General features: G+C 34.2%; 4 protein-coding genes across 6 annotated transcripts in view; 1 reads left to right on the top strand and 3 right to left on the bottom strand.

Moving 5' to 3' along the window:
* Positions 1-5,607: 5,607 nt before the first annotated feature.
* On the bottom strand, positions 5,608-8,484 carry LOC106131328 (probable NADH dehydrogenase [ubiquinone] 1 alpha subcomplex subunit 12). The gene is made up of 4 exons (XM_060952693.1): positions 8,300-8,484; positions 7,576-7,717; positions 6,394-6,450; positions 5,608-5,982 (listed from the first exon to the last, which is right to left on the bottom strand). Exons 1-4 carry the CDS (start codon positions 8,398-8,400, stop codon positions 5,845-5,847), a joined length of 438 nt encoding a protein of 145 aa, XP_060808676.1. The 5' UTR covers positions 8,401-8,484; the 3' UTR covers positions 5,608-5,844.
* Positions 8,485-9,009: 525 nt separating this feature from the next.
* LOC106131301 (G patch domain-containing protein 4) lies at positions 9,010-11,571 on the bottom strand. Its single transcript, XM_013330366.2, has 5 exons — positions 11,413-11,571; positions 10,936-11,087; positions 10,292-10,456; positions 9,784-9,890; positions 9,010-9,594 (listed from the first exon to the last, which is right to left on the bottom strand). The coding sequence occupies exons 1-5, from the start codon at positions 11,456-11,458 to the stop codon at positions 9,054-9,056; spliced, it is 1,011 nt and encodes a 336-aa protein (XP_013185820.2). The 5' UTR covers positions 11,459-11,571; the 3' UTR covers positions 9,010-9,053.
* A 724-nt stretch (positions 11,572-12,295) lies between these two features.
* LOC106131310 (putative gamma-glutamylcyclotransferase CG2811) lies at positions 12,296-14,475 on the bottom strand. 3 transcript variants are annotated; one of them, XM_013330386.2, is made up of 5 exons: positions 14,304-14,474; positions 13,497-13,692; positions 13,085-13,190; positions 12,551-12,676; positions 12,296-12,424 (listed from the first exon to the last, which is right to left on the bottom strand). In XM_013330386.2, exons 1-5 carry the CDS (start codon positions 14,373-14,375, stop codon positions 12,376-12,378), a joined length of 549 nt encoding a protein of 182 aa, XP_013185840.2. In that variant the 5' UTR covers positions 14,376-14,474; the 3' UTR covers positions 12,296-12,375. The 3 variants fall into 3 exon arrangements, with proteins under 3 accessions (XP_013185840.2, XP_013185831.2, XP_013185848.2); XM_013330377.2 differs by having other exon boundaries at positions 12,296-12,676; positions 14,304-14,475; XM_013330394.2 differs by lacking the exon at positions 14,304-14,474 and adding an exon at positions 14,113-14,272 and having other exon boundaries at positions 12,296-12,676.
* Positions 14,476-15,125: 650 nt separating this feature from the next.
* Positions 15,126-27,069, top strand: part of LOC106131214 (pyruvate dehydrogenase (acetyl-transferring) kinase, mitochondrial) — a 35,970-nt gene continuing 24,026 nt past the window's right edge. Inside the window, exon 1 of the mRNA XM_060952568.1 lies at positions 15,126-15,415. Within this exon, the coding sequence (XP_060808551.1) occupies positions 15,313-15,415 (103 nt within the window). The 5' untranslated portion in view covers positions 15,126-15,312. The remainder of the gene's footprint in view (positions 15,416-27,069) is intronic.

Genomic DNA, 27,069 nt, shown 5'->3' with positions numbered 1-27,069 from the left:
TGCAGGGATCATGACAAGTGGAAAGATAATGTCTCTGCCTATCTTCCGGGTAAGAGGCGTGATTTTATGTATGCATACATACATACATATAGTCACGTCAACATCCCTTGCCCCCGCAAGAAATATAGACGAGACTATATAGACAGACACAAATATACACACATAGACAGAGCCAAAAGTCTTAAAAAGATAGGCCACGTTCAGCTTTTTGGCTTGATGATAGAATTGAGATTCAAATAGTGACAGGTTGCTAGTCCATCGCCTATAAGAAGAATCCCAAGTTTATAAGCTTATCCCTTAATCGCCTTTTACGACATCCACGGGAAAGAGATGGAGTGGTCTAGTTCTTCTTTTTTATTGGTGCCGGGAACCACACGACATAAACATAAAAGAATATTATAATATCCTTAAGGTTTTCGTAATTGATATGACAGTCCAGCAGTAGATAGCTTCCCACAATTATCAAACTGTTGCTGGAACTAATTGACGGGTCATTGCCACAGATAGAGTTTACCGTATCTTTTAGAGTTTACGTTTTTTCTTTTGTTTTGGTCAATGTCTCATAATCTATATTAATATTGCAAGCTGAAGAATTTGTTTGTTTGTTTGTTTAAACGCGCTAATCTCAGGAATTACAGGTTCGAATTGAAAAATTTATTTTTGTGTTGAATAGACTATTTATCGAGGAAGACTTTAGGCTATATAAAATCACGTTGCAACTATTAGGTAGGCGCGAAGAAATAATGGAAAATGTGAAAAAAAAAACGGGAATAATTATTAATCCTTGAGGACTTCAATGATGTCCAAAATAATTATTCCGAGCGAAGTCGCGGGCACAGCTAGTGAAACAACAGTTTTACACGCATTTTATGTATATGAAAGATGAAACCGGGAATACGCAGAGATGAAAGGGAATGTATTTTAAGTCACCTAGATAAGTAGAATACCTACCTATATAGGACTTCATGACAAAACTTAAGTGTAAAGATCACGAAAAGATGCTTATAAATAGCTTATAATATAAGGTCATAATTGACTTAAAGCTATGTCCTAGCAGCTAGATAGGTAATTCAGTAATTTGATTTGCTACACACAATTTACAACGTATATTATATATGAAATAACAAATTAATAAGGGTATGAGTTGCAGCAATACAAAAAGGTCATAACTCAACTAATTCAGTGGTATTGAACAGTACGCTGATTTTCAATTATGACCTAGGTGCTAGTCCAGGTCAATCTGCACACGTAATAAAAAGAAACAAAGACTCGGGTCGGGTAGGTAGTAATAAAATATAGAAGTATCTATTTCAATATACCTATAAAGGAATTCTGATAAGTTAGGTAATGTGCTACGTGGATATTTCAACGTATTGCTTTATACATTATAACCGAATGTGTTGCCCTATTCTAAAAACAATATACCTAGGTACCAAAGTACTCACTATGTATGTATCGTGACAAACATTATAAGATAAAAAAAAAATAATTGTTGCTAAGAAGTAATAATTTATATTCATTACATACCTACCTACTTATTTACGCATCAAACCAAAAAATTAAACAAAAAATATCGATACATTACATCGACATAGCAACAACACTAACATTTTTCGAAAGGCACAACAAAGCCAAACATCCTTAAAAACAGTTAGCTAACGAATTACAAACTTGTACTTTCAAAAACTAGTTTATCGTGGTATATCTCGCCTTTGTTCCGTACCGGCGGAGGTAAACTCAAAAGTCGTCTAAAAACTTAGCTCAAAAACGTTCACTCGTAAACTTACCCATAAGCAAAATCCTGTTTCAATAAACACTCAAAACCTTTTTGCACGCACGAAACTATTTCGAAAGAAAAGAACACATGTCACTTTTGAAAAGTTAAATTTAGAATGTGCACCAACTCTTTCATTGTTTAATACAGATATTATCAAAATTCACACTGTAACCTTAATTTCTCATTTATGTTTGGTAATTTCAACGCTGTTTTTAAGTTTTACACATCAAGCGGCGTAGTGACGCGACCACACCGCGACGCGCACCATCTTGACTGGACCCCAAGATATTTTTACCTGTGTCAGCAAAAAAAAAATGTTCTCAACTTGCTCAAGCTTCTCATTGAAGCGAACAATTTTGGATCTTACGACGTTAACTTAAGTGTTAATTCTGCCTGTTTAATAATATTGCACGAGTGTGTCTCCGGTTAATATTTGGTTTGTTGTTTTTTGAACTGTATGTACATACATTTTAAGTTGATTTCAAATTAAACAGGATCTAAAAGCTCCGTCCGTTTTCTGCGCTTGTATTTATATCATGGGCAGTTGGTTGGATGCAAAGATTCCTAAACTTTTGTGCGTGTATCACATTTAAACTTAATTCTTCAATTTTCAACGTCACAATGTAATTTAACTTACATACATACGTCACGTCTATATCCCTTGCAGGGAAGACAGAGCCAACAGTCTTGAAAAGCCTGAATGGCCACGTTCAGGTTTTTGGCTAAATGATAAAATTGAGATTCAAATAGTGATAGGTTGCTAGCCCATCGCCTAAAAAAGAATCCCAAGTTTGTAAGCCTATCCCTTAGTCGCCTTTTACGACATCCATGGGAAAGAGATGGAGTGGTCCTATCCTTTTTTGTATTGGTGCCGGGAACCACACAGTACTGTAATTTAAATAATCTGATAGAACAATAGTCATAGTTTAATATAATTATTGTCTTATACGCAAGAGGCGACTGATTGAAAAATTAACACTTTAATTAAATCGTGGATTATATATAGATTTCAAGTCAACAGCTAACAATATTAGTCTTAACAATAAGAATGAGTAAGTAACACAAGAAACCCCAGTTTCTAGCTAATTCATTATTTATTTATTCCCTATATATTTATTACTAGCTGTGCCCGCGACTTTGTCCGCGTGGAATAGTTATTTTGGGCATCATTGACGCCCTCAAGACTTAATAATTTTCCCCGTTTTATTCACATATTCCATTTTTTCTTCGTTCCTAATAGTTGCAGCGTGATGTTATATAACCTAAAGCCTAGATAAATGGTCTATTCAACGCTAAAAGAATTTTTCAAATAGAACCAGTAGTTCCTGAGATTAGCGCGTTCAAACAAACAAACTCTTCAGCTTTATAATATTAGTATTGATTGTTATCTCAATTTATTAACGCATTAACATTCAATACCAACTTACATAACAGATTTTTTTATAACGAAAATAACATAGGTATAAAAATAAAAGACTCCTTCTTTAAAGTGGGTTAATTAGATGAACTTATTGCCCAAAATAACGCATTCCCGGAACAGCCGTTCACATCCCTATATATGTATCTAAAAATAATTTAAACGTCCATCAGCGTCAATTAAAAGGGCGGTGAAAGGTTTTGGAGTTGAATTTCGTTAAAAATGTATGCTTTTTACCCGCCTGCAAAATATTCTATTCTATTGATGCTTTCTTCGCTATTCTATGTTTTTGTACACTAATATTGAAGAGGCAAAGATAATTTAATTTTTTTTTTATTAAGAGTTAATCTTCGATAATACTGAAGCGATCCCGGAAAATCTACATACATATATATAATCACGTCTATATTCCTTGCGGGTTAGACAGAGCCAACAGTCTTTAAAAGACAGATAGACCACGTTCAGCTATTTAGCTTTAAGATAGAATTGAGATTCAAATAGTGACAGCTTGCTAGCCAATCGCTTAAAAGATGAATCCCAAGTTTATAAGCTTATCCCTTAGTCGCTTTTTACGACATCCACAGGAAAGAGATGGAGGGGTCCTATTCTTTTTTTCTATTGGTGCCGGGAACCACACGGCACATCTATCTCACGGAAAATCATAATTTGTTTATAAAATAGTTAAAGACGTGATTAGTATGTACTTATTCAACGATTTAAAAAAACTTATTTCTTATCTACTTTAAAAAAAAGGGGGAAAAAATCAACTCTATGGTTCACCGGTGCCTATTGACCGCGATGGCGAGGGGCAGTTGCGCGTGCGCACTTTGAGAACCACACGCCAAACGTGGCTCGGAACTGGTTTGTAACGTTCATATAATGCGGGGTATGCTACCAATTAATTCATTTTGGTCCAACCGCTGTAAGAAATGAAATGAATGAGATTCTCTCCTTGTTCTCTCTTCCTGTCACTATTTAAGTAAATCTCAATTAGAATATCAATGACGGCCTCTGTGGCGCAGCGGTAGTACGCTTGCCTGTGATACCGTCCCGGGTTCGAATCTCGGCCAGGGCATGATGAGAAACTTTCTCTGATTGGTCTGGGTCTTGGATGTTTATTTATCTAAGTATTTATTATAAAATATAGTAGCATTGAGTTAGTATCTCGTAACACAAGTTTCGGACTTACTTCGAGGCTAACTCAATCTGTGTTTTAAGTCCGTATATAGGTAAGTATTTATATTTATTTTAAGCCATACAACTGAAAGTGGCCTTACAGTCTTTTCAAGACGGTCGGATCTGCCTTCTTCTTCAGCCTCCTGGAATTAATCCCGGTTGCATCTTCACCACTCTGGAGAGGAGCCCAGGGTATACCTTTGACCATGGATCCTAGATTAGGAGTCAGGTTTTTACACGAAGCGACTCACATCCGACCTCCGCAACCTTTACAGGGGAACCTAACCCGTATTGTATAAACCATTTGCGTCATCACATCACAAAACATTGGCAACCTGGCTTGAAGATGCATCAAATAGCACACAAACCAGGAAGCTAAACAAATAATCCATTTTACTCAAAGCAAAAACAAACCCAAAGTGAAACAAATAAAATAAATAAAAAAATAAAAAAAAAACCCGTATTGTATCCATAGTCACATTTTCAGTTGCCTGAATGTGCAGGTTTCCTCACGATGTTTTCCCTCACCGTAAGATGGCTCCGTCTATTCGTTTATGATGTATGTATGTATGTCGTTGTTGTAATGGCCGAGTAAAGTATTAATCTTTTAGGACTACACGTATATGGCACGTCCTTATCACTTACGGGTAAGACAGAGCCGTTAGTCACAAGGCTAAGGAAACTCTTAGCTTGATGGCTTAATTTTAGAAATGAAATTCAGATAGTGGCAGAATGCTAGCCTTAAAGAAAAACTACACATTAGTCGTATAAGCCTCTCCCATAATTGAATTAAATATTATTATAATGGAAGCTAAAATTTCGTTATCGTTATAATTACTAGGCCATCTTTTGTAATAATAATCTTAAAATATTAGCACAATCTTACTTAACACTTATAATACTCCAATATTTATTTAAACTTTATTGCACAAAATACAAATTTATAGCAAAATCGGCGGACTTAATGCTTGAAACATTTTCTACCAGTCAACCATTGGGTCTGACAAAGAACTTTATGTAGGATCAAACTAAATAAATATATTTATACCTACACAAAATATAAAATAATTATAATAAACTTACATAAAAACTACAATAAATAAACAATAAACATAAATAAATAGGTGCCGCGATTACCCAAAAGAGTGAAGGCTTATAGGTATGAATAATAATTAATTATAGGTAGGTAAAGGAATTATGGTAGGTACCCAGGTACCGACTTATAAAATAAAAACAATGATTTTATAAATATGTTTATTTCATTTTCTACTTAAAACTATACAACGTTAAGGGAACTAAAACATTTTGTTCCTAATTCAAAAGTCATTTTCTTTTGCATAAATTAATATAGAAGTTTCGCGTGTTCTATTTCCAAAATTTGAATCTGTTTTAAAAAGAATTAAAGAAAGAGCAGATTTATTTTTAATTTTCTGCGTTGCCAGTTCGAAATAAATTTTTTTCCCGTTATTTTTTTTTAAACGCTAGATTTTTGCTGCGGCACCCAGGGTTCTACTTTGGGCCTGGTGGTGCTGTAAGGTGTATACTGGCCAGTGGTACCGGACAAATTCTCCGTGAAATCGCTCATCCACTTATATTTGGGTCTGCTTGGGTCCTGTGAAATAGAAAAATTCATATTTTTAACCTAAAGGTCATTCATAGGCAAGTCGCCTTTTACGACATCCATTGGAAAGAGTTGGGGGTGAATTGAGAAGGTATGTGTAAATAATTACTAAATACACTCTCTTTCTCTTATGTGGTAGACAGAGCCGACAGTCACACATGGCCTTTTATTATTTTCAGACTGTTCACTCTGTCTACCCCGCAAGGGTTATAAACGTGATTATATGTATGAATTGTCAGTAGCAAGGTAACGTCGCGAACAACAGATTTTTCACCTTTCGGGAGTACCATACTACATGTCTATTTTTGTACATATTATTGTTCCCTTTTTTGTCTTTTGTTATGGTGTTTTATGAATAAATTCTTTTTACTTTTACTTTAGTGTGCAATTAAATAAGTTTACCTGATGTGGTGGCAAGTCGGTTTTGTAATGCATCCATCCGTACCATTCAGCGGGAATCTGTAATAGAGAATATGTATATAAGTGGAATTCGTGAAAGTAAAACAGTGCGGAATTATATCGTACATCTTCTTGTTTCATTAGATTTTTACAAAATACATCTTTTAACGTCTTACATCGTACCACTGTCACCTTATTCTATGTCTTAATGTTGCCAGCGTTAAAATAAGTAAGAGGTCAGCTAACAAAAAGGATTTAAATAAAAGCAAAAAAAACTAATATTCTCCCACATAATAATAAACATTTATACACATAATTCAAATTCATAATTTTTATTAATTATTATAGGACACTTTATATCACATAATAATTGTCATATCTTTGGGATTCACATCTTTGGTTGACGTCAAATAAATTTCACAAAACTAAGTTTACTGCCGATTCCAAAGCGCCAGTGCAGCAGAAGTGGTAACAAACTGCACTGCAGCATTTTCTTCATCAACGTCAACTTCACAACTATCCTAACTTAGAATAGAAATGTGGACTAGAGAATACATTGTTCAGATTTATTGACTTATATGAAATTTTAATAATACATACATATAATTACGTCTATATCCCTTGCGGGGTAGACAGAGCCAACAGTCTTGAACAGACTGATAGGCCACGTTCAGCTATTTGGCTTTAAGATAGAATTGAAATTCAAATAGTGACCGGTTGCTAGCCCATCGCCTAAAAAAAGAATCCCAAGTTTATAAGCCTACCCCTCAGTCGCCTTTTACGACATCCATGGGAGCGAGATGGAGTGGTCCTATTCTTTTTTTTTTCTTGGTGCCGGGAACCACACGGCGCGATTCGGCATCGACTTTTATAATGACGCGAAACGGGTTTGCTACTAAGTAGTTTCTATAGCATCGATGATGCACGTGTATCACTACATAGTATAAAACAAAGTCGCTATTTTAGTCTGTTTGTCTGTATGCTTAAATCTTTAAAATTACGCAACGGATTTTGATGCGGTTTTTGTAACAGGTAGAGTGATTGAAGAGGAAGGTTTTTATGTATAACTTTTTCCGAATTTCGCACCCGTGCGAAGCCGGGGCGGGTCGCTAGTGTGCAATAAAAATGTTTGACCTGCTTCCGAAAATCTGACCTCAAACCACTTGTACTCGCTCGATGTCTTACCTGGCTGCCATCGTAGTTCAAAAAGTACTTATCAGAGTACTCCACCCATCTGTTCCTGCCGTAGAAGAAGCGTGGGTTCTCGTAATACTTGTTGCCGTACTTGTCTTCACCGACTAGAACACCGTCTTTGAGTTCGTCCTGTCTGAAATGTTTTTATTTTCAAGATTTATGGAATAGTTATTTTGGGCATCATTGAAGCCCTGAAGGATGAATGTGGATGAAGTGAAGGAAGTATGCAGAGATCTTAGCAAGCGGAAAGATGTAGTGTACCCCTCCAGGAAAGAGGCGTGATTTTATGTATGTACTATCACCACAGGATATATAGACTCAAGTCTTCTGGAAAATCTATGAGCACATTCAGCTGTATGGCTCAATTAGATTGAATTGAGATTCAAATAGTGACAAGTTGCTAGCCATCACCTATAAGGAGAATCCTGAGTTTATTTGCCTCTCGTTTCTTTCTCTTTACCTTTTTATTATTTCCAATCATAATATAATGCTAAGCAAACCTAGGGTTTGTCTAAACTACATTTCATCTTACCTGCCTACAATCATTGTTTACATCAAAATTATTATTCCCATTAGCTGTTAATGGAATATAGCCTAACAACGACTTTCAGCATAAAATATGACCACACAGTAAAAAGGAATAATATCAAATTATGGGTCTATAATCATTGAAGCACGAAAATGTTTTGAAATTACATAATAATAATTTGTTTACCTGAAAAGTTTGTACAGTGATCCTCTTATCCCGCCATTCTGGCGAATTATGTTGAAAAAGTTGGACACTTTGTCAAGTGCTAATATTTTTGCTAAAGACATTTTTCTGTATTTTTCAAGATTTGCGTGTTTTTTCTTTTTTGGTAAAACTACGAAACGGAATTCTCAAATTTGACATTGACATCAGTATGACAATGACAATAGGTGACGTTGACAAATGATAGCAGAATGTTGTAAGTTACTAGTATTGGTTTCTACTAAAAGATTCCTGATTCCTCTGATCAATTAGAGACGCTAGTCCCTCTGATGTCGAAATAAAACAACTAGTGCTATTGGATCGAGAGAATATATTGCATGAAAAAACACTTAAATATAGTAAATAATTAAAGAGAAACCATAGCGCAATCTAAATAAAAATAATAACGAACAACGCCATTAAATGACAGGTTGAGTAACTAAACTTATAACGAGCAATTTTTAAAACTTATACAATTACTAAATCCCTTGATATTCACAAATGAACCAGGGACATGAGCTACTGTAGAGTTATGAATGTAAATTAAGTGAAAGAAGATTGCAGTGAATGTACCAACGGTAAGTAGCTTACCGTTTTGAAGAGGCGTGATACTTGTAAGTATGTAGAATGATCATTTCAAATTTATTAGGTACTTATTTTGTAAGACAAAACTAAATGACATTAAAACTGCATGCTTATGTAAAAATATATAATTATTTACAAAAACAAATATGATAAATCATTCATCGACACACTTGTGTTTCTTTTTCTTTCGCTTTTTCACATCCAACTCAGATTTTTCATTACTCAAGTCGTCTACATCCATTGCATCAACAGTTTTCCGTTTCTTCTTTTTCTTGGACTCTTTATTACAATTTTGTACATCTTCACTTAAATCTACCATATTTTCGTCTGTACATTTCTTTTCTACCATTTTTAGACAATGAGAATTACTGGCAACGCTTCCTTCTTGTCTCCTCGAATCTTCCTCGGGCACCGCAATTTTTGATTCAGCCATATCCACATTATCATCTCCAGCAATTTCTTCACAATTTCCTGAATTATTAAGACTAGTGCAGCGCTTTCGTTTTTTCTTCTTCTTCTTTATTACTTGGTCTTCAACGTCGCTATTCATATTTGCATTTTCAACTATTTCTTTTGTTTTTTTTAACTTTTTTGCGTGAGAATACTCTTGATATTGCGGTTGTAGAAGCAGAGCCTGTTCCTGTTGCGCTATTCGCGCCAATTTGCCTAAAGCCTTAAGACCGTGACGGGCACCCCTGTAGATATAATAATACAATTAAAATAAAACAACATAACATAATGCATAATCAATAACAATGATTACTTCTAAGATGTACAGTGAGCCACATAGACATTTGGACACTTGACTTGACAAAAGCCAGAAGAGAAAAATTAAGGTATATATTAGGCTTTATTAATCAAAACTTTTAATTTCATTGACATACTTGTGAGCTGTGCGCCCCTCGCAAGCTGCAAATAGTTCCTCATCAGACATCTTGAAAACATCCTTCTTCACTTCTTCCTCAGAATCAGACTCAGCAAGTTTCTCCACCTGTGACAAAAAATATAAGTAAGATCTCTTAATGCTTCTCTTTTTGTGGATTTTGGAGACAAATTGAGAACTCTACTACTTGTTATAAGCCATGGGCTTGTACACGGCCTACATTAGGAATCCTAAGTTTATAAGTCTATCCCCGAGTTGCCTTTTATGACATCTATCGGAAAGAAGTGGTTCTATCCTAAAATGTAGGAAATGACAAGGCAACCTGCCACTATTTGAATCTCAATTCAATCATTAAGCCATACAGCTGAAAGTGGCCTATCAGTCTTGACAAGACTGTATAGCTCTGACTACCATGCAAGGGACATAGATGTGACTGTATGTATGTATGTTTCTACAAAAACACTCAACAGAGTTGTAAATTCCTTATGTAAGGTATGTTAAGTAGGTACCTTACTCCCTCCGCTCAATATGGACTTCTTCACAAAATTATCTGAATATTCTCCATTCTCGGCTTTACCCTTCTTCCTATTCAACTTCCAAGTACTGTTCGTGATCTCGAAATTGTCAGTGTCTTTAGTTTTTATCTTTTTGGTTTTTCCGTTTGCTTCCTCAACCTGTAAAGAAAAAATATTCTCATATTATTATGTAAACTTAGAGCTTTTTTAAAAGTTAGGCATGCCAAAGAGTTCTGGCTGGATAGCAAAAAATGATAGTATAAGATTTATTATTGGCGAATTGCAAAATGCGAAAGGTGGGGATATCGACCGTGTAGAGGTGGAATCGCTGCCCACACCGCGTAGTCCGATATTTGCATTGTGCAGGAGGAATTCATTTATGCAATTCCAGTGCCCACTCTCCGAAGTGAAGCTGAAGACAGACTTGCTACCAATCAGCGATGTTCAAATATATGTATAAATAATTTACATTCCAACTAATAGTATAAATCCGAAAGTAATTTTGTTTATTTTATCAATCTTCTATATATTGTGTACATATAATTTTAAGAGTCTGGAGTCTAGGAGAGGACATAAATTTATCAACACAAATGATTTAAAGACAAAGCTTATGATGCAATTACTCAAATTTTGCTCACCTCAACATTCCCAGCGGCCTTATCATAGAGTTGGCTCCACCAATGTTCGGTGAAGTCTGATGCGGCATCGTACCCCACTCCCGCTACACTCCTCTTTAGTTTCGGCTTCAACGGTTCCGATATGCCATTCTCGTGCTTACCGAGACCTTTTCCTAAAATTATTAAGAAATTGTAGTTGTAAAAGCCAATCAAGAGAAAATGCTAATAAACTTGGGGTTCTTTTAAGCCATGAACAAGCATCCTGTCACTATTTGAATCTAAATCCGCCATAAAGCTAAATATGGCTTTTCAGTCTGTTTGAGACTGCTATCTGTCCCATATGGGATATAGATGTAATTATATGTATCTATTCTGTTGCTTTTGTTATATAATACACATATATTACGTATTCATTGCATAAAAACGGCGTGGATTTAAGCCAAAATTCCTATGATTCGAACGTACTAAAATTAACACGCCTTGTTTAATTTTACGTACCATCTGTCCAACCGTATTTTAACAACTGTTTCCTTGCAAAATCCATTATTACTGAATAAAACAGTTATTCATTTTTTGAGAAAATAAATAAACAAAAAATATATTTTAAACACAAAACCAATAACCTAAAATTACATGCCTATTTCACTTGTTGACAATGTTGACATTGACAACTTGATTGAATTGAAGCATTGAAGATGTTTGACTTAAATAGTGTTGTACTGGAACTTAAAATACTGGGATTTTGGGTAGATGTAAGTAAAACCTTGTTTTTAAGTAGTATCTACACTTGGCTTTTTTAATTCTTATATGCTGATACCTGCTAGATTATTAAAAGTCATACATTAGTAGCTTTTACGATATTTAAGTCGGGTGGACCTCTATTTTGATATTGTGAATTTAATGAAAAAATATACAAGTTTGTCATTTTTTACAACCGTCTTGTATTAGGGTCTTCAATTAAAAAGTTAACACAAAAGAGGCTAAGGTCAAGGGTACAAGGTCACATTATTTAGTAAATATTTGCGGTCTACATTATTATAAGCTATTCTTAGACACTAAACTACTGCCATCATAAAGGAGTATTTTTGTACGTGTTGGCTAGGCTCCACCTTCTTCGCTATGATTAAGACTGGTGTTTAAATCAAGATTTATATCCATACATACCTTCTAATTAATACTTATATCGTAAAAAGATTTATATTTTTGTTTGTGACAAAAATCACAAAAATACTAAATCGATGTTAATAATGATTGTCACAATCTTAAAGAGTAACATACTTTTTGGAAGCCCCAAGCAATAGCTCAAATTATATTTAAAACGAAAGTAGTCCGTTTTATTTACAGCATAACAAATGATGGTACAACTGGGAACAAATAAAGATGAACTGCAATTTTATATATGATATTATATAATAAACTTATTACCTACAATCAATACAATAAAAAAGGTCCAATATTTTATCACTTTTTAATAACGTCGTCCAAATCATCAACGGTAGATTCGTTGTTACTGTAAATAAAAAAAATTAAAATAAAACTTTATTCATACAAATACTGACAAAAAAAGTTGAACAGTCAAGGTGACTTATTTTGTAGAATTTCGATTTTGTAGTTATATTGAGGATCTCTCTTTGACCTTTCCATGTAGGGCAGTCCGTGGCTTCCTTTTGACGAATAACTCTCCATCTGAGGCCAAGTCACCAACTCTGGCTTGAAATTCTTGAGGAAATACACCCAACACTTTACCGTTTCCTTTTTATCCCTGAAAATAAATAATTTTGACACATGAAGAAAAATCTGAATGTATATTTGTACGGTTTTCACACAAAAACTACCGAATCGATTTTGGTGATATTTAGCATAGAGACAAACGGAACCTTCAAGGGTAACATTGACTATTTTACCAGAAAATTGTCGTTGCAAAAGCAAGTTAGTATACAATATACAGAGAACACCCGATAAATCATTGTTGTTTCCGTATCATCTGGAATTTCGGGAAGGAATAGATATAAGGGAGGGAATCCCACTAAAGGATAAGCCCGCCATTGTACTGCAGTGTTTCATATTTTTGATGTCTTTTAAATAAACAGTATAGATTTTACTTACTTGTACGCGTACCAAATAAATTAGGGTACCCCTAGTAATAAAGACTAGTAAACTTAAAACTCACCCTTTTGTAACAAGAATGTCATCTATTTCTCTAACGTAGTAGTTCGGATGGTCCTCTAATATGTCTAACTTACTTAGCATCGTGTCATCTACTTCGTAAATTTCACCTAAAAACGAGGAAATAATGTTAAAATGGCCTATTTTTTTTGGTATCTAAAGAAAAAATATCATAGGTACTGCGAGAAGCAAGTTCATAACGATTAGTTCAGTGGTTTTGACGTGAAAGACGGACAAACAAACACACTTTCAAATTTTTAATATAATCAGAGCCTTTAATATTGAAATGCAATATTCAGCAGTAAGTTTTATAATAGAATTGAGACTCAAAAAGTAACCAGTGCCAGCCTATCATCTTAAAAAAGTATCCTAAGCTTATTAGACATATATTTTTTTTTTTAATATTAATTTGGTACCTTTAACATAGTGTCCATTTCCCGGACTATACAGTAAAAAGGGAATATTATATTTCGTTGCAATTATTAATGGGTATTTATTTTTTGTGGTTCCTTCCGTTATGAACTTGCCCAAACCGTTCTCTTCCTTCGTCAGCCAATAATGGTTAGGTTCATTACGCTTTAGTGTTCCATATACAAAGACTTTGTGAGTCATCTGAAATAACAGCATATGTACGTTATGTAATGTAGAGGAAAGATTTGTATGTTTGTAACGAATAAACCGAAAAACTAAACTGATTTCCATGAAATTAGGTACCTATCTATTTTCACAGATAGAATAGACTTTCTTTTTCTAATAATAAATGGCCAAATTGAAGTACTGGTGTCTCTTCTCTATGCCGAATTTCAAAATTTTTGTATATCTATGATACAAACGAAAATACAACAACTTAACTTTTTGATGTTAGTAATTTGTGACAGTATGGTTAAATAAATAAAGGGATTGATCACATGTCTTGCAAATGACCAGCTTTTAAGATCATTTGTAATCTAGGCCAACTATCAGCAGATTGAAAATATTAAATTTTGTGGGAAAACATTTAGCATATGAATGGTACTTCGATTAACAACTTACACTGGCTTTATTTAATTTTCACGACGTAAAAAGTGTCTAACGGTTTGGCAACTGCTATTAAACTAACCATTGACCTATGATTGTTTATGATAATTGAGATAAGAAACTTTAAATTTAATGTCGTGTGAACATTTATCTCATATGTGCTAATAGAAACGATAATTAAATTTTTAGGTTAGTTACCAACTTACGGGCTTGAATTTAAAATACTGATGAGAGAGCCGTGCTGTAATATGCAATACTAATGCTGAAAAATAACTCATTAAGTTTAAGTTTTGTTATGAAGATATGTGGTGTATAATTTTTTTCAAAATCTTACTATTTTTGAAAACACCGCCTCGAATCGAAGCTATCAAATGTCTAGTCAACAACCAAACCAACGTCAAAATGATGTCAAGTCTACGTCAACGTCAAGTCAAACGTTTACTTTTTTTTAATATGGATAGTGAATTAAATTCTTGGCGAGGCGACAAGTGTAGGCAGTTTTAAGTCTAAGTATTCATCTACGTTTATTTAATTTTTTCACCGCTGCAGCCTTTTATGAGCGCGCATCAAAACCTGGAGACCCACCATAAAAAGCACTACACAATGTCGTCGGCACACTATTGTGTGGTCATTATAAATATTTTTAATGGCAATACTGCAATATCTACAATAGTGATGTTCAGACAAAACCTGGAAGAATTTCGTGGGAATGGGAATTCCCGGTGTCCAAAAATATTTTCATTCATTTCTTACCTCACAAAATATAATTACATTTATAAAATTGTGTGAAGTAAATGAATTTTTACTGTTTCTTAAACAAATTGTACAATATTGAGTCAATGTGCTAAATGTTTAAAACTATTAAATATATACATAAGTTAACTTATCGCAAAGGTGTCGTTGTTACTGACCGAAATAAATAATTCACATTCCCATCTCATTCTCAAAATTGATTTTCCCATTTTCCTTAAATTTTTTATTTTCCCACTTCATCGAACCGACTGATAAAAAAGGGTTTGGAATACATCACTAGCCAGTTATAAATCGCGTGTTGAACGAGAAGATTGTGCCGGTCTATTTCAAAATTATATTTTTACCTATAATTATTATCGCGAACATGTGTTCTTTTCTCTAGTGACTGTGAATACACTGTGACGTCTTTTAGAAAAAGGAACTGGTTAATTTGTTTGTTGAGTTTGTGTTAAATCATTCAAAATGAGATTAGCAGGGGCCATTTTCACTAACGTAACGAAAATGCTAGATTTTTACTCCCAGTTTAATCCATCGCCGTTGTCAATCAAGCAGTTTATAGATTTCGGTAAGTGCCCTTCATTTATGTAATGGGAACGATATGTCATAGGTTTTCTTTTCATTAATTACGAGGGTTATTTTCAAGGTCGAGGGCAGCGATTTATGTTTATAAATCGCATTATGTACGCGAAAAGCTATTATTTGTGACCTCGTGGATCAAAACATTGTATTGTTGGTAATATATCGGCTTTTTTATTCATATTTATTTACTAGCGTTACTACCCATGATAACCTGTAAAAAAACTACGTTTTCCAATATTAAACCAACTAAGGTGCATTAAAAGCTGATTTTAATCTAAAATTAAATTTACAAATTGTACAGTCCCTGCATAGCATCAACCTGTGTGTTCCCAGAAGGCTGGCAGTATTGTCAAATAATTTAAATATTCTTGTTCCAAATAATTGCAATCACTCTCACTCACATGAGGTTTATTTCATTGAAAACATTGCACATAAAACTATTAAAACCTTACAATTTTTTTTTTAAATTCTGATCAAATCTTATAGCATTCTTATTGGAATACTATGCAACATTTTCTTAGAAATAAGAATCTTTCTAATGCAGGTTGACTTTTTTAAATTTTGAGTTGTCTTTTTTAAATGGTGTGTCTTCTGTAAATCAGATAGTTATCATACAACACAAGTCTGTTATAATAAGGTTTTAAAATATTTTTTTATGAATTTATATTGCACTTTAAAATTTTCTATAAATACAGTTACCAAATATAAAACAAGGTAATGAGATCTCTCTATCAAAAACTAATTTAAACCCAATGTATCATTACATATTACAAAGCCCCCTACTTTCTCTGTCAGTATGTATGCACAAATCTCGGGAAGTATGGATGGAACCCTCTTTCCAACATTTCAAACAGGAACTAACCTGTTTGAAATGTTGGAAAGAAGGTTTTTCTGAGGAAGTTTTTTATTTATAAATTAAAGATAGATAGATAATTCATTTATTTGATTTGCTACACGCATATTACAATTTCATATGGAATACAAATAAATTAATTAAGGAGTTGCAGCAATACAAAAAGGTCACAACTCAACAAATGTATTGCTATAGAGCAATATGCTGATTTTCAGTTATTACCTAGGTTCTAGTGCAGGTCAATTTGTGCACGTAATAAAAAAAACAAAATAGGGAACAAAAAATTACTGCTGTGGCTAATGCTATTTTGAAACGGCTTTAAATTAAGGATGTGTCAGTCAAACAGATTGCACATCATGTTTGAATGATTTCTTCAGTTGCCTTTGTGCCATTTACACACACAAAATAAAGTGTGGCACGGCCTCTGTGGCGCAGTGGTAATACTAGGCTAGTATGTAACACCAGAGGTCCCGGGTTCGAATCCCGGCCAGGGCATGATGAGAAACAAACTTTCTCTGATTGGTCTGGGTCATGGATGTTAATCTATCTAAGTATTAATTATAAAATTATTCATCCTTGTGGGCTTCAATGATTTCCAAAATAACTATTAAATGCGGACGAAGTCGCGGGCACAGCTAGCACTTACATAAAGACAGAGAAATATTAAGTGAATTGATTAATGTGGGTACCTTGTCTTATATATAAAATTATCGTGTCACAATGTTTGTTCCCATACTCCTCCGAAACAGCTTGACCGATTCTCATGAAATTTTGTGAGCATATTGAGAATCGGCCAACATCTATTTTTCATACCCCTTAGTGGTAAGAGTTGCCAACCTTAACATTTTTATTTAACTAGAAATCACTTTAACATACATACATACATATGGTCACGTCTATGTCCCTTGCGGGGTAGACAGAGCCAACAGTCTTGAAAAACCTGAATGGCCACGTTCAGCTATTTGGCTTAATGATAGAATAATAAAAAAAAACAAACAAACAAAACAGGGAACATAAAATAAAATAATTACTTTAAAGTTATTTATATGGCAAAACAAGTATAAGTTAGACTGATATTGTGATGTATGTATGTGTATCTGAGGGCTTGTTAGAAGCGACACAGGGTTCGCATTTCAGTAACTTGATATTCTGTGTAATATATTAGTATATATGTGTTGCACACAGACTAACATATTACAAGGCCGTCGAAGTAATGTAAGAAGGAAAAGTACTAAGGGCCATTCATTTACGTATTAAGCCAGGTATTTTTTTTTAATTAAGCAAGTATTTTTCATGAAATACTAGGTAGAAATACTATATGTATACTAGGTGATACTCAAAAGAAGAAAAACATAGTGCCGTCCACAATTCTCTTCTCGAGTAGACTGTTAAAGTCAATCAAAGGAAAGGCTAATAAATTTGGGATTCTATTCTTTCTAGTGTTTGTGCTTGCAACTATTCATTCATTCATATAATCATGTCTATATCCCTTGCGGGGTAGACAGAGCCAGCAGTCTTGAAAGACCACGTTCAGCTGTTGCAATTATTCGCATCTCATTTTCATCAATAAGCCATATAGTTGAACGAGGCCTTTCAGTCTTTTCAAGACTGCTGGCTCTGTCTACCCCGTGAGGGATAAAAGCGTGGTTTTATGTATGGTCTTAGTTTAATTAGTTCCCCAGCCATTTTTCATCACGAAAATTGTTGCCACAGCGATACTCCTAATACGTCAGTACTTAGTCGTTTCGCTCTTGGCACGACGCCATATTGTTAAGGTCAATGTTGAATGAATGGGCAATTTTACATATTATAATGATGTGCATGTTAAAAGTGCATCCGTGTATATTGTCACGTATAGAATTCAATTTGTTATCATTCTACTAATTATTGTTGTCAATACTTTTTATTACTCTATATACAGGGACAGGGTGGTGCCGTGTGGTTCCCGGCGCTAATAAAACAAAATATGATCACTCCATCTCTTCCCATGGATGACGTAAAAGGCGACTAAGGCTTACAAACTTGGGATTCTACTTTTAGGCGATGAGCTAGCAACCTATTGATATTGATAAGCTGATTATATAAATAACATGCGACAGTTGTTTAGGGGAATCCCCGTGAATAGTGACATCAATTTTTACAGAATACAGAGACTATATCACTAAGCACTCTTCTTTCATAATCTTGTTCCTATTGGCATTAGTCCCGGTTGCATCCTCACCACTCTGGAGAGCAGCCCGGGGTGTGCCTTTGACTATATATCCAGCATTTTGTGGTCAGGTTTTACACGAAGCGACTTTATTGGTATGAAAAGAGATGTTATGTTTCATCTTCGCTTCCAAATCAGAGCGATGATTCGGCCTCGACCGCCACCAAAGGGAAGATCTTCCGCCAGATTAGGCGTTATGCCTGGGGAACGGTATATACGCTCCAATCCGAGAAAACTTTGCTTGCGCGATTTAGAATGTTCGCCGTTTATGACTGATAGCGTCGCGTGATTGGTTGTTGTGGCCGAAGAGATGTCGCCACACCAGGGTAGAAACTTGCACTGGATGTACGAACTCCAATCTATACTAATATTATAAAGCTGAAGAGTTTGTTTGTTTGTTCCTTGAGGGCTTCAATGATGCCCAAAATAACTATTCCACGCGGACGAAGTCGCGGGCACAGCTAGTACTTACATAAAGACAGAGAAATATTATCTATCTATACTAATATTATAAACCTGAAAAGTTTGTTTGTTTGAATGCGCTAATCTCAGGATCTAATATAGGAGGGAATGCGTGTAAATTAAACAAAAGCTGAATCGATACTGATTTATTGATCATCAAGTATATAGTATATAATAGTATAACATATTACAATTAGGGCTACACTACACCACGGGGGTGCAAAAAGAATAAAAATAAAAATATTAGTTTTATTTTTATGATTATAAACAAATACAATGTTATATAGGTATTCGTGTAGGTTTCGTCGACGAAAATTACCTACTGTAAGAATATTAATTAATACAAAGTATACCTATGTGCTAAACAACACAGATAATCTTAATATTAGACGATTATATTATAGATATAGGTATGTATTTAGGTATACTGTTGACGACTACATTTTACAAGGTAAGTACAATTTTTTTTTTTTTTTTTTTTTACATATTTAAGTATACGATTATTGTACATATTTAATAAATGTTAACATAATGTAAGTACTTAACGATGTATTATTGATATGACATAATAAACCTTTTTGTCCTATTTTTGTGTACTACGTCTACTTTATTATCATCTTTTGCAATTTTCACATTACATCCTAAATCTTCTATGACAGTAAAAGGACCGAAAAATTTACAATCTAACTTTTTACCTACTTCATTTTTAATTAATATTAAATCTCCAGTATTATATGATACATCATTTAATGTTTTATCATATAAACATTTCCTCTTTTCTTTACTATAAATTAAATTCTTACGAGCATCTTGAAGAGATACTTGTAAACGATGCTTTAAATGTAAAGGATAATTTTCTGGATTATACAAGGGTTCTATATTATTATTATTTCTAACTCTACAGGGAATTTTACTAGGTTTACCAAATACCAATTCAAACGGTGTGTAGTTCGTCTCTGTGTGAACAGTATTATTGTAGCTATAACACCAAAATGGAAGCCATTGACTCCACGTATCTTTTTGATCATCACAATGTATGCGTAAAAACGCACCTAGGCTCTTATGAGAAATTTCAATAGCTCCTAGCGATTCGTGGTGGTAAGCTGTAGATGTTAACTTTTCTATACCTAATAAATTACAAACCTGTTCCATTGTAGATGAGACAAACTCCGTTCCGCGATCTGTTGCAATAGTATCTGGTATTCCAAACCTAAGTATAAAATTATTGACAAACGCATGTGCAATACTTACCGTCTCTTTATTTTTTAAAGGATAAGCTTCGACAAACTTTGTTAATTCGCATTGGATTGTCAAGATATAGCGATTATCATCTGAGTCTCTCTCTAAAGGTCCACAAAGGTCTAAATAAATTTTCTCAAAAGCATTGGAAGCAGTTGTAGTTATCTCCATTGGCGCCTTGGTATATCTACAATGCTTCATTTTTTGACATTTGCTACATTTATTTACAAAATCCTTAATATCCTTATCTAAACCAGGCCAAAAAAATAACCTCTTAATGTTATTAGTCATTCTACGAATTCCAGCATGTCCACTGGTTGGTAACAAATGGAAGTCATGCAAAATATACTGTTTGTCTTCGTCATTCTCTATTCTCTTAACACTCTTTATTATATAAAATCGTGGACCGGTCCAATTCGTTCTATTATTTATTTCTTGTAACAAATCATTTATGAATGTTTTTATCTCATTATTTTTTACTATGCATAGTTCTTTTACTTTGATTATTTTACAAAATTCCATTAACTTAGTCACAAATTCGGCTCGCGTAAAATGTGCCCTAAAGTCAATGTTTATATAAATAGTATTCTTTATTTTGCAATAAATGAAACATTCTTTTTCTAAATCTACGTTATTTTTGCTCCTCAATTTATCTAAATCCTTTTTTTCTATAAAAGTCAATTCCATGTAATCGTTCGGTATTTTAAACAATTCCACAACTCGAGGCTGATCAGACCTTTCATCAGTGGGATTACTTAAAATAGAACTTTCACTACTTTCTTCCAAATTTTTACGTTGTCTCCTAGTCAAAACCATTATAATGTCTTCGTTCATGCTTTTCAATGTATCTGACGTAATATAAACTCTAGACAAAGCATCTGCAACACTATTATCTTTACCTTTTATATAGTTAATCTTGAAATCGTATTCTTCTAAAAGAAGTCTGAATTTTAAAAGTCTACTGGATGGGTCTTTCATTGAAAATAAGTAAACTAATGGTCTGTGATCTGTTAAAATTGTAAAATTTCTATTGTATAAATATGGTCTAAAATACTTTATTGCCCAGACTATAGCAAGTAATTCTTTCTGAATCGTAGGGTAATTTAATTCCGCTTTGTTTAAGGGTCTACTGGCATAAGCTATAGGTTTCATATTTTTATTACACAACACTGCTCCGACAGCAATACCGGAAGCATCAGTCTGTAAAATAAACTCATTACCTTCGGAAAAATCCGGAAAATCTAAAACAGGGGGTGAACTTAATTTTTCCTTTAATTTTTCAAATGCAACTGTACACTCTTCCGTCCACTTAAATACTTCATTTTTCCTTGTAAGCTTGTTTAAAGGTGCAGTTATTTCAGCAAATTTTTTTATAAATTTACGGTAGTAATTACAAAAGGCTACAAATCTTTTGATTTCGTCGGTATTAGTAGGTTTTGGATAATTTTTAACTACTTCAATTTTAGCTGGGTCAGGAAGTACACCCTTTTCAGAAACCAAATGTCCTAGATACAGTATTTCTTTCTTTAAGAATACACATTTTTGAGGATTTAATTTCAAATTAATTTTTCGAAGCCTTTCAAACACATCTGTTAAATTACGATTATGAATTTCAAGGTTACGGCCAAAAATTACAAGGTCATCTAAATATATGAAACATTTTTCATAGTTTAATCCTGACATCGCTATAGACATTACACGACTGAAAACACTTGGGCTAGTTTTCAATCCCATGGGTAATTTTTTCATGTGGTACTTTCCTGTGCTCGTTGTGAACGATGTGCAGTTTCTACTGTCTTTATCTAAGCTTATTTGAAAATACCCTTGATATAAATCTAAATGTGTAAAGTAAATTGAACCTGCTAATGAATCCAATATGTCTGTTATATTGGGTAACGGGAATTTATCATCAACAATGCAATTATTTAATTTTCGGTAGTCAACAACAAAACGCCATTTTTTGTCTTTGCCATCCGATTTCTTTGGAACTAACATTATTGGACTAGACCACTCACTTCTAGACTCCTCAATGATATCATTGTCTAACATATTTTTTATCTGATTGTCTATCTCTTTTTTTAAAGATTGTGGTAACCTGTATTGCTTGACATAAACTGGTGTCGTGTTTGGTTTTAATGTAATAGACTGTTCATTAACATTTGCAGAAGATAACTTATCTCCTGGCAAAAAGAAAATATCTGCATATTTGGAACACAAAAGTTGAATTGAATCTCGTTCTTCAGTATTTAAATTTTTTAAATTTATTAAATCTAATAAACGTTTTGCTCGTTCTGAGTTTCTTGAGCAAGACTCGAATTTATATGTATCGTAATCTGACAACAAATGTAATTCTGGTTGAAATGTAGGCAACTCAATTTGATGTTCATTGGTGTTTAATATTTTAATTGGTATTCTATTATTTGTTACTCTAACTATAGATCCTGCCATGAACAAATTTTCCGCTAATTGCTTTGGATAAACAACATAATCCTTGTCACTACTAGAAGAAACATAAACATGATGGAATGATTCGCTTCGTGCTGGGATAAGTAACACTTCTCTAGAATAATCGATTGAATCATAAAGTGGCAAACAACATTCCATTCCGTTTTGGGATACAGTGACTACATTTGAGCTCAGATTGATATTTGAACCGTAGTAACACAGAAAGTCTAAGCCTAAAATTCCATCTGCCTGTAATGGTATGCTATCGAATACGTAAAACTTATGATTGAATACTATTCTAGAATGATCACTATTATGCTCCAAATTAAGATAAATATATCCTGCCGAACGAATTTGTCCGCCTATTCCGTTCACGATAGTGTCGTCTTTATTTAAAGTTACGTTTATAGGTAAAGAATCTCTTTTTATGACAGATAAAGATGCACCGCTATCAACCAAATAAAAATGTAATTTCCTATTAACATAAAAAGACAAAAATTTTGTTTTACCATCTAAAGTCAAAATGTTATGTTTAAGATCGAAAAAACTTTAATTCATTTGTACTAGATGTTTCGGGTTGAACCTCCTCATTCGTTTGTTCATTGTAAAATACACGATGATTCGAACCACGATTCGAAGAATTTTTCATATGTCCCCTACCACGGGTATTATAACGAGTACGATTCTGACCGCTTCTATTATTAAAATGTCCTCTATTAAAATTGTTAAACGAAGTGTTTTGACTGCCACGAAACTGATTTCCTTGTCTAAAATTTCTTACATTGTTATGCTGATACCTCGAATGTTGGAATCTGCCATGCTGCATGCGAGTATATTGAGGATACATACCTCTTCCACGGCGCGAGATCTGCATGATACCTGCTGAGGCCGTCGTCGAAGACGTTGCAGCTACCTCCTCGTCTTTAGCCGCCTGGATCGCGTCCTTGAGATGCTCGTAGTTTCGAGCTGTAATGATGGTGCTCAGACGGGAATCCCGCAGTCCATCTGAAAACCGTTTCACCGCCAACTTTTCATTCAAAGGTTTCAAAACAGCGTATTTTTCTGAATTACCCTCTGCTTGCGAAATTGTCAAATCGGAAAACAATTTTTCGATTTCTGCCCCATACTGATCAATTGTACGCCAACCCTGAGTAACATTTTGCAATCGCGAATGAATTGATGTAAAAGATTTTTTAGATAAAAGAAATTTTCTTAAGTCTTTAACAAGGTCACTTACAGATGAATATTCCTTTTGCATACGAAGTTTAGCATTTTCTGTAAGTCTGCTTTTCAGCACAAATTTTATCAAAATTTGTTTTCCTGGATTGGACAACATTTCAGCATACATTTCTATCGAGTCAATCATGTTTTTCGTATTATTTTCATTACTGTTCATTACAGAGATAAACTCACAGGCCGTCTTCAAATCAAACTCCATTTTTGAGTCTAAAAATTCAGCAGTTTCACTATAATTACTATCACTATCACTACTTATTTCCTCTTTAGGAGTTGAACATAAAAGTTTAATATTGTCGTACACACTACGAATTTCAGTTGTTATGGAGTTAATACTATCTACTGTTTTACTACTCAATCCTTTCTCTTGACACAAAACTTTTACAATACTATCACAACGTTTCAAAATTAAATCTGACTCACTTAATTTATTTTTTATAACGTTTCCCTTGTACCTAGATTTTCCTTTCTTAATCAAATACTTCTTTATTTGTATGATATCTTCCAAGCATTTTAATAATTCTCTTTCCATAACTTAGTATAAAATAGCAATAGAAAAAGTAATATAAAATTACGTACCATATTAATTCCCGTGAGCTCCAGTAGTAGTGGCACCGAGACGTATCATATATGGACATCGCTATGTAAACAATACACGGTAAAGTAATAATTTTGTTAAGTACTTATCATTATGAAATATTATTTATACCACAATTATGCTTTAGCTTTAACACTTTAATATGGATAAGAATAATTTGTATATAAGTATAAAACGTATAAGTATATTGGTAATTTAATATAGAGGTATAATTACTTAATGTCCACTAAATAGGTAGGTATCGTAATCCGTAAATTCTGCCGTATTCGCACTCAGTCCCGACTTCTATACCGCAACAACTCTTAATTTTTATTAACGTAACGCATCACTATATATATCACACTGTACACACCCGAGAGATTTAAAACGCACGTAGTAGGATGAACATCAGGACTGGGTCTGCTAGTCACGTAGTTGGTCGTCATCGTCAATCACGCTAGGCCTGGAACACAGGATCACCCCTATCCTGCTGCCGTCGTATGATACTAGAATATCTGGTCAATATTGCATCTCTAACTTCTTGTCGTATCACAAATCCCTGCCAATTTTTAAAAATTCTGTATATGAATATCAGGCCGCCCGTGGCCACCAAAACCAGCAGTAAGACCAAGATTATATTATTGGTGTTCATATATTTCTCGAATTGGGTCGTATTACTCCCTCCAGATGCAACTTGGGCAATCACCACATCCTCGTTCTTGTTAGATTGAGATGCACCCATTTTTCGTGAAATTTACCAAATTTCCTCCGTGTAACAATAGCGTTGTGATCGCTTCACGAATCTTATTATTGTACTCTTCCAAATGCATTTTCGATCACAGAGAGCCACACGGCCACACACGATGATAAAATTCCGTAGTCCTTAAAAGGCGCGGTATCGGGTCGCGAGCGCGGAGACAGACTAGGCAAGGGTCGCCATCTAATATAGGAGGGAATGCGTGTAAATTAAACAAAAGCTGAATCGATACTGATTTATTGATCATCAAGTATATAGTATATAATAGTATAACATATTACAATTAGGGCTACACTACAAGGAAGTACTGGTACGAATTGAAAAAATTTTTTTTTTTAATTTTATAGACTATTTATCGAGGTAGGCTTTAGGCTATATAACATCACGCTGCAACTATGTATTAGGAGCGAAGAAATAATGGAAAATGTGAAAAAAAAACGTGGAAAATTAATCATCCTTGAGGGCTTCAATGATGCCCGAAATAACTATTCCACGCGGACGAAGTCGCGGGCACAGCTAGTTTAGTATATATGTATACATATTAAAAATTCTATGTACGGAAGTGATTTCCATAAATAAAATCTGCAGTAGGTATTTTACAATCGTCGGCCATTTTAGCAATTGTTTGTTAGGCAGGAAGAATCAATCTAGGTCTATATCGGTTAGAACGAAGCTTCGTTAGGTCATGCGATACAAAGTAACACTGTTACTATGTAGAAATGAACTGCATTTTATTTACATACATACCTACATGTAATCACGTCTATATCCCTTGCGGAGTAGACAGCCAACTGTCTTGAAAAAGGCCACGTTCAGCTGTTTTGGTTTAATGATAGAATTGAGATTCATATATTGAAAGAAGAACAAACAAGAACAAAAAGAATCTCAAGTTTATAAGTATATATCTTAGTCGCTTTTTACGACATCCATGGGGAAGAGATGGAGTGGAGTGGTCCTATACATATATGTTTATAAGGGTACCGTTTTTGCGGCCGGGACCCTAAAAATGCTGTCTGATGGCTCAGCTCGTATGAACATGGAAATAAGTACTTACTTTAAGATCTTTAGAATCTATTGTATGGAAATGTATATTTTGACTTTTGAACGAAAGCCAGTACAAGAATAATTTCCATTTGGGTCCCTAAAAAATTTCCCAACTTTTACTATCTAAAAAAACGTGGAAATTCACCGTTAAAAAATTGGCAGCTCACGTTAACAAGTCATGAAATATTTTGAAATCATGCCAATATATTTAGAATTAAGATGACGTTTACATTTTATTTAAGCATTCTTGTTAACAGTGCTACCTAAGTCATACATTGCTTCCTTGCTGGTCTTGTAACAAAAAGAAAAACATTGAATAAGAACATAAATACGACGGCATTTTTTGTCTGTCTGTATATTAAAGCATCACGCAAAAACAAAAAAAAACAAAGTTGAATCATGATCGGAGTGCGCTGCTCTCGCGTTTGCCTTCTCTCTCTCTAACAGCGCACTTTTTCTGTGTCGACGCCTCTTACGTCACACGCCATTAACCAATCACAGCGGAGAATGCTAACCCATCAGCCAATCACAGCGAGTATTTTGTATGAGGCACTAAATACAACGTCCGACTCAACGTGGTCTGTCGTGCGGTTCCCCAGGAATCACACCTAACTTGGCGGAAGATCTCTTTGATGATAGGCTTATAAACTTGGGATTCTTCTTTTAGGCGATGGGCTGTCACTATTTGAATCTCAATTCTATCTTAAAGCCAAATAGCGTGGCATATCAGTCTTTGACTGTTGGCTCTGTCTAACCCGCAAGGGATATAAACGTGATTATATGTATGTATGTATGTATGTGATGGCGGTCGAACCCGC

The sequence above is a fragment of the Amyelois transitella genome, chromosome 29 (assembly GCF_032362555.1).
Source record: "Amyelois transitella isolate CPQ chromosome 29, ilAmyTran1.1, whole genome shotgun sequence".
Taxonomy (NCBI): domain Eukaryota; kingdom Metazoa; phylum Arthropoda; class Insecta; order Lepidoptera; family Pyralidae; genus Amyelois; species Amyelois transitella.
The sequence above is the reverse complement of the archived record's forward strand: the minus strand, read 5'-3'. Positions and strand labels throughout refer to the sequence as shown.

What these genes read in the sequence shown, in the direction of transcription:
- LOC106131301 (XM_013330366.2), bottom strand. Translation starts at nt 11,458, where the DNA reads ATGGATTTTGCAAGGAAACAGTTGTTAAAATACGGTTGGACAGATG. An exon ending in AGGCCGCTGGGAATGTTGAG is followed by an intron (nt 10,457 to 10,935) that starts GTGAGCAAAATT and finishes TTTTCTTTACAG; the next exon opens with GTTGAGGAAGCAAACGGAAA. An exon ending in TATTGAGCGGAGGGAGTAAG is followed by an intron (nt 9,891 to 10,291) that starts GTACCTACTTAA and finishes TTTTTGTCACAG; the next exon opens with GTGGAGAAACTTGCTGAGTC.
- LOC106131310 (XM_013330377.2), bottom strand. Translation starts at nt 14,375, where the DNA reads ATGAGTTATTTTTCAGCATTAGTATTGCATATTACAGCACGGCTCTCT. An exon ending in AGTATTTTAAATTCAAGCCC is followed by an intron (nt 13,693 to 14,303) that starts GTAAGTTGGTAA and finishes CTGTTATTTCAG; the next exon opens with ATGACTCACAAAGTCTTTGT. An exon ending in AAATGGACACTATGTTAAAG is followed by an intron (nt 13,191 to 13,496) that starts GTACCAAATTAA and finishes CCTCGTTTTTAG; the next exon opens with GTGAAATTTACGAAGTAGAT.
- LOC106131328 (XM_060952693.1), bottom strand. Translation starts at nt 8,400, where the DNA reads ATGTCTTTAGCAAAAATATTAGCACTTGACAAAGTGTCCAACTTTTTC. An exon ending in TGAACTACGATGGCAGCCAG is followed by an intron (nt 6,451 to 7,575) that starts GTAAGACATCGA and finishes TCTCTATTACAG; the next exon opens with ATTCCCGCTGAATGGTACGG. An exon ending in CCGACTTGCCACCACATCAG is followed by an intron (nt 5,983 to 6,393) that starts GTAAACTTATTT and finishes TCTATTTCACAG; the next exon opens with GACCCAAGCAGACCCAAATA.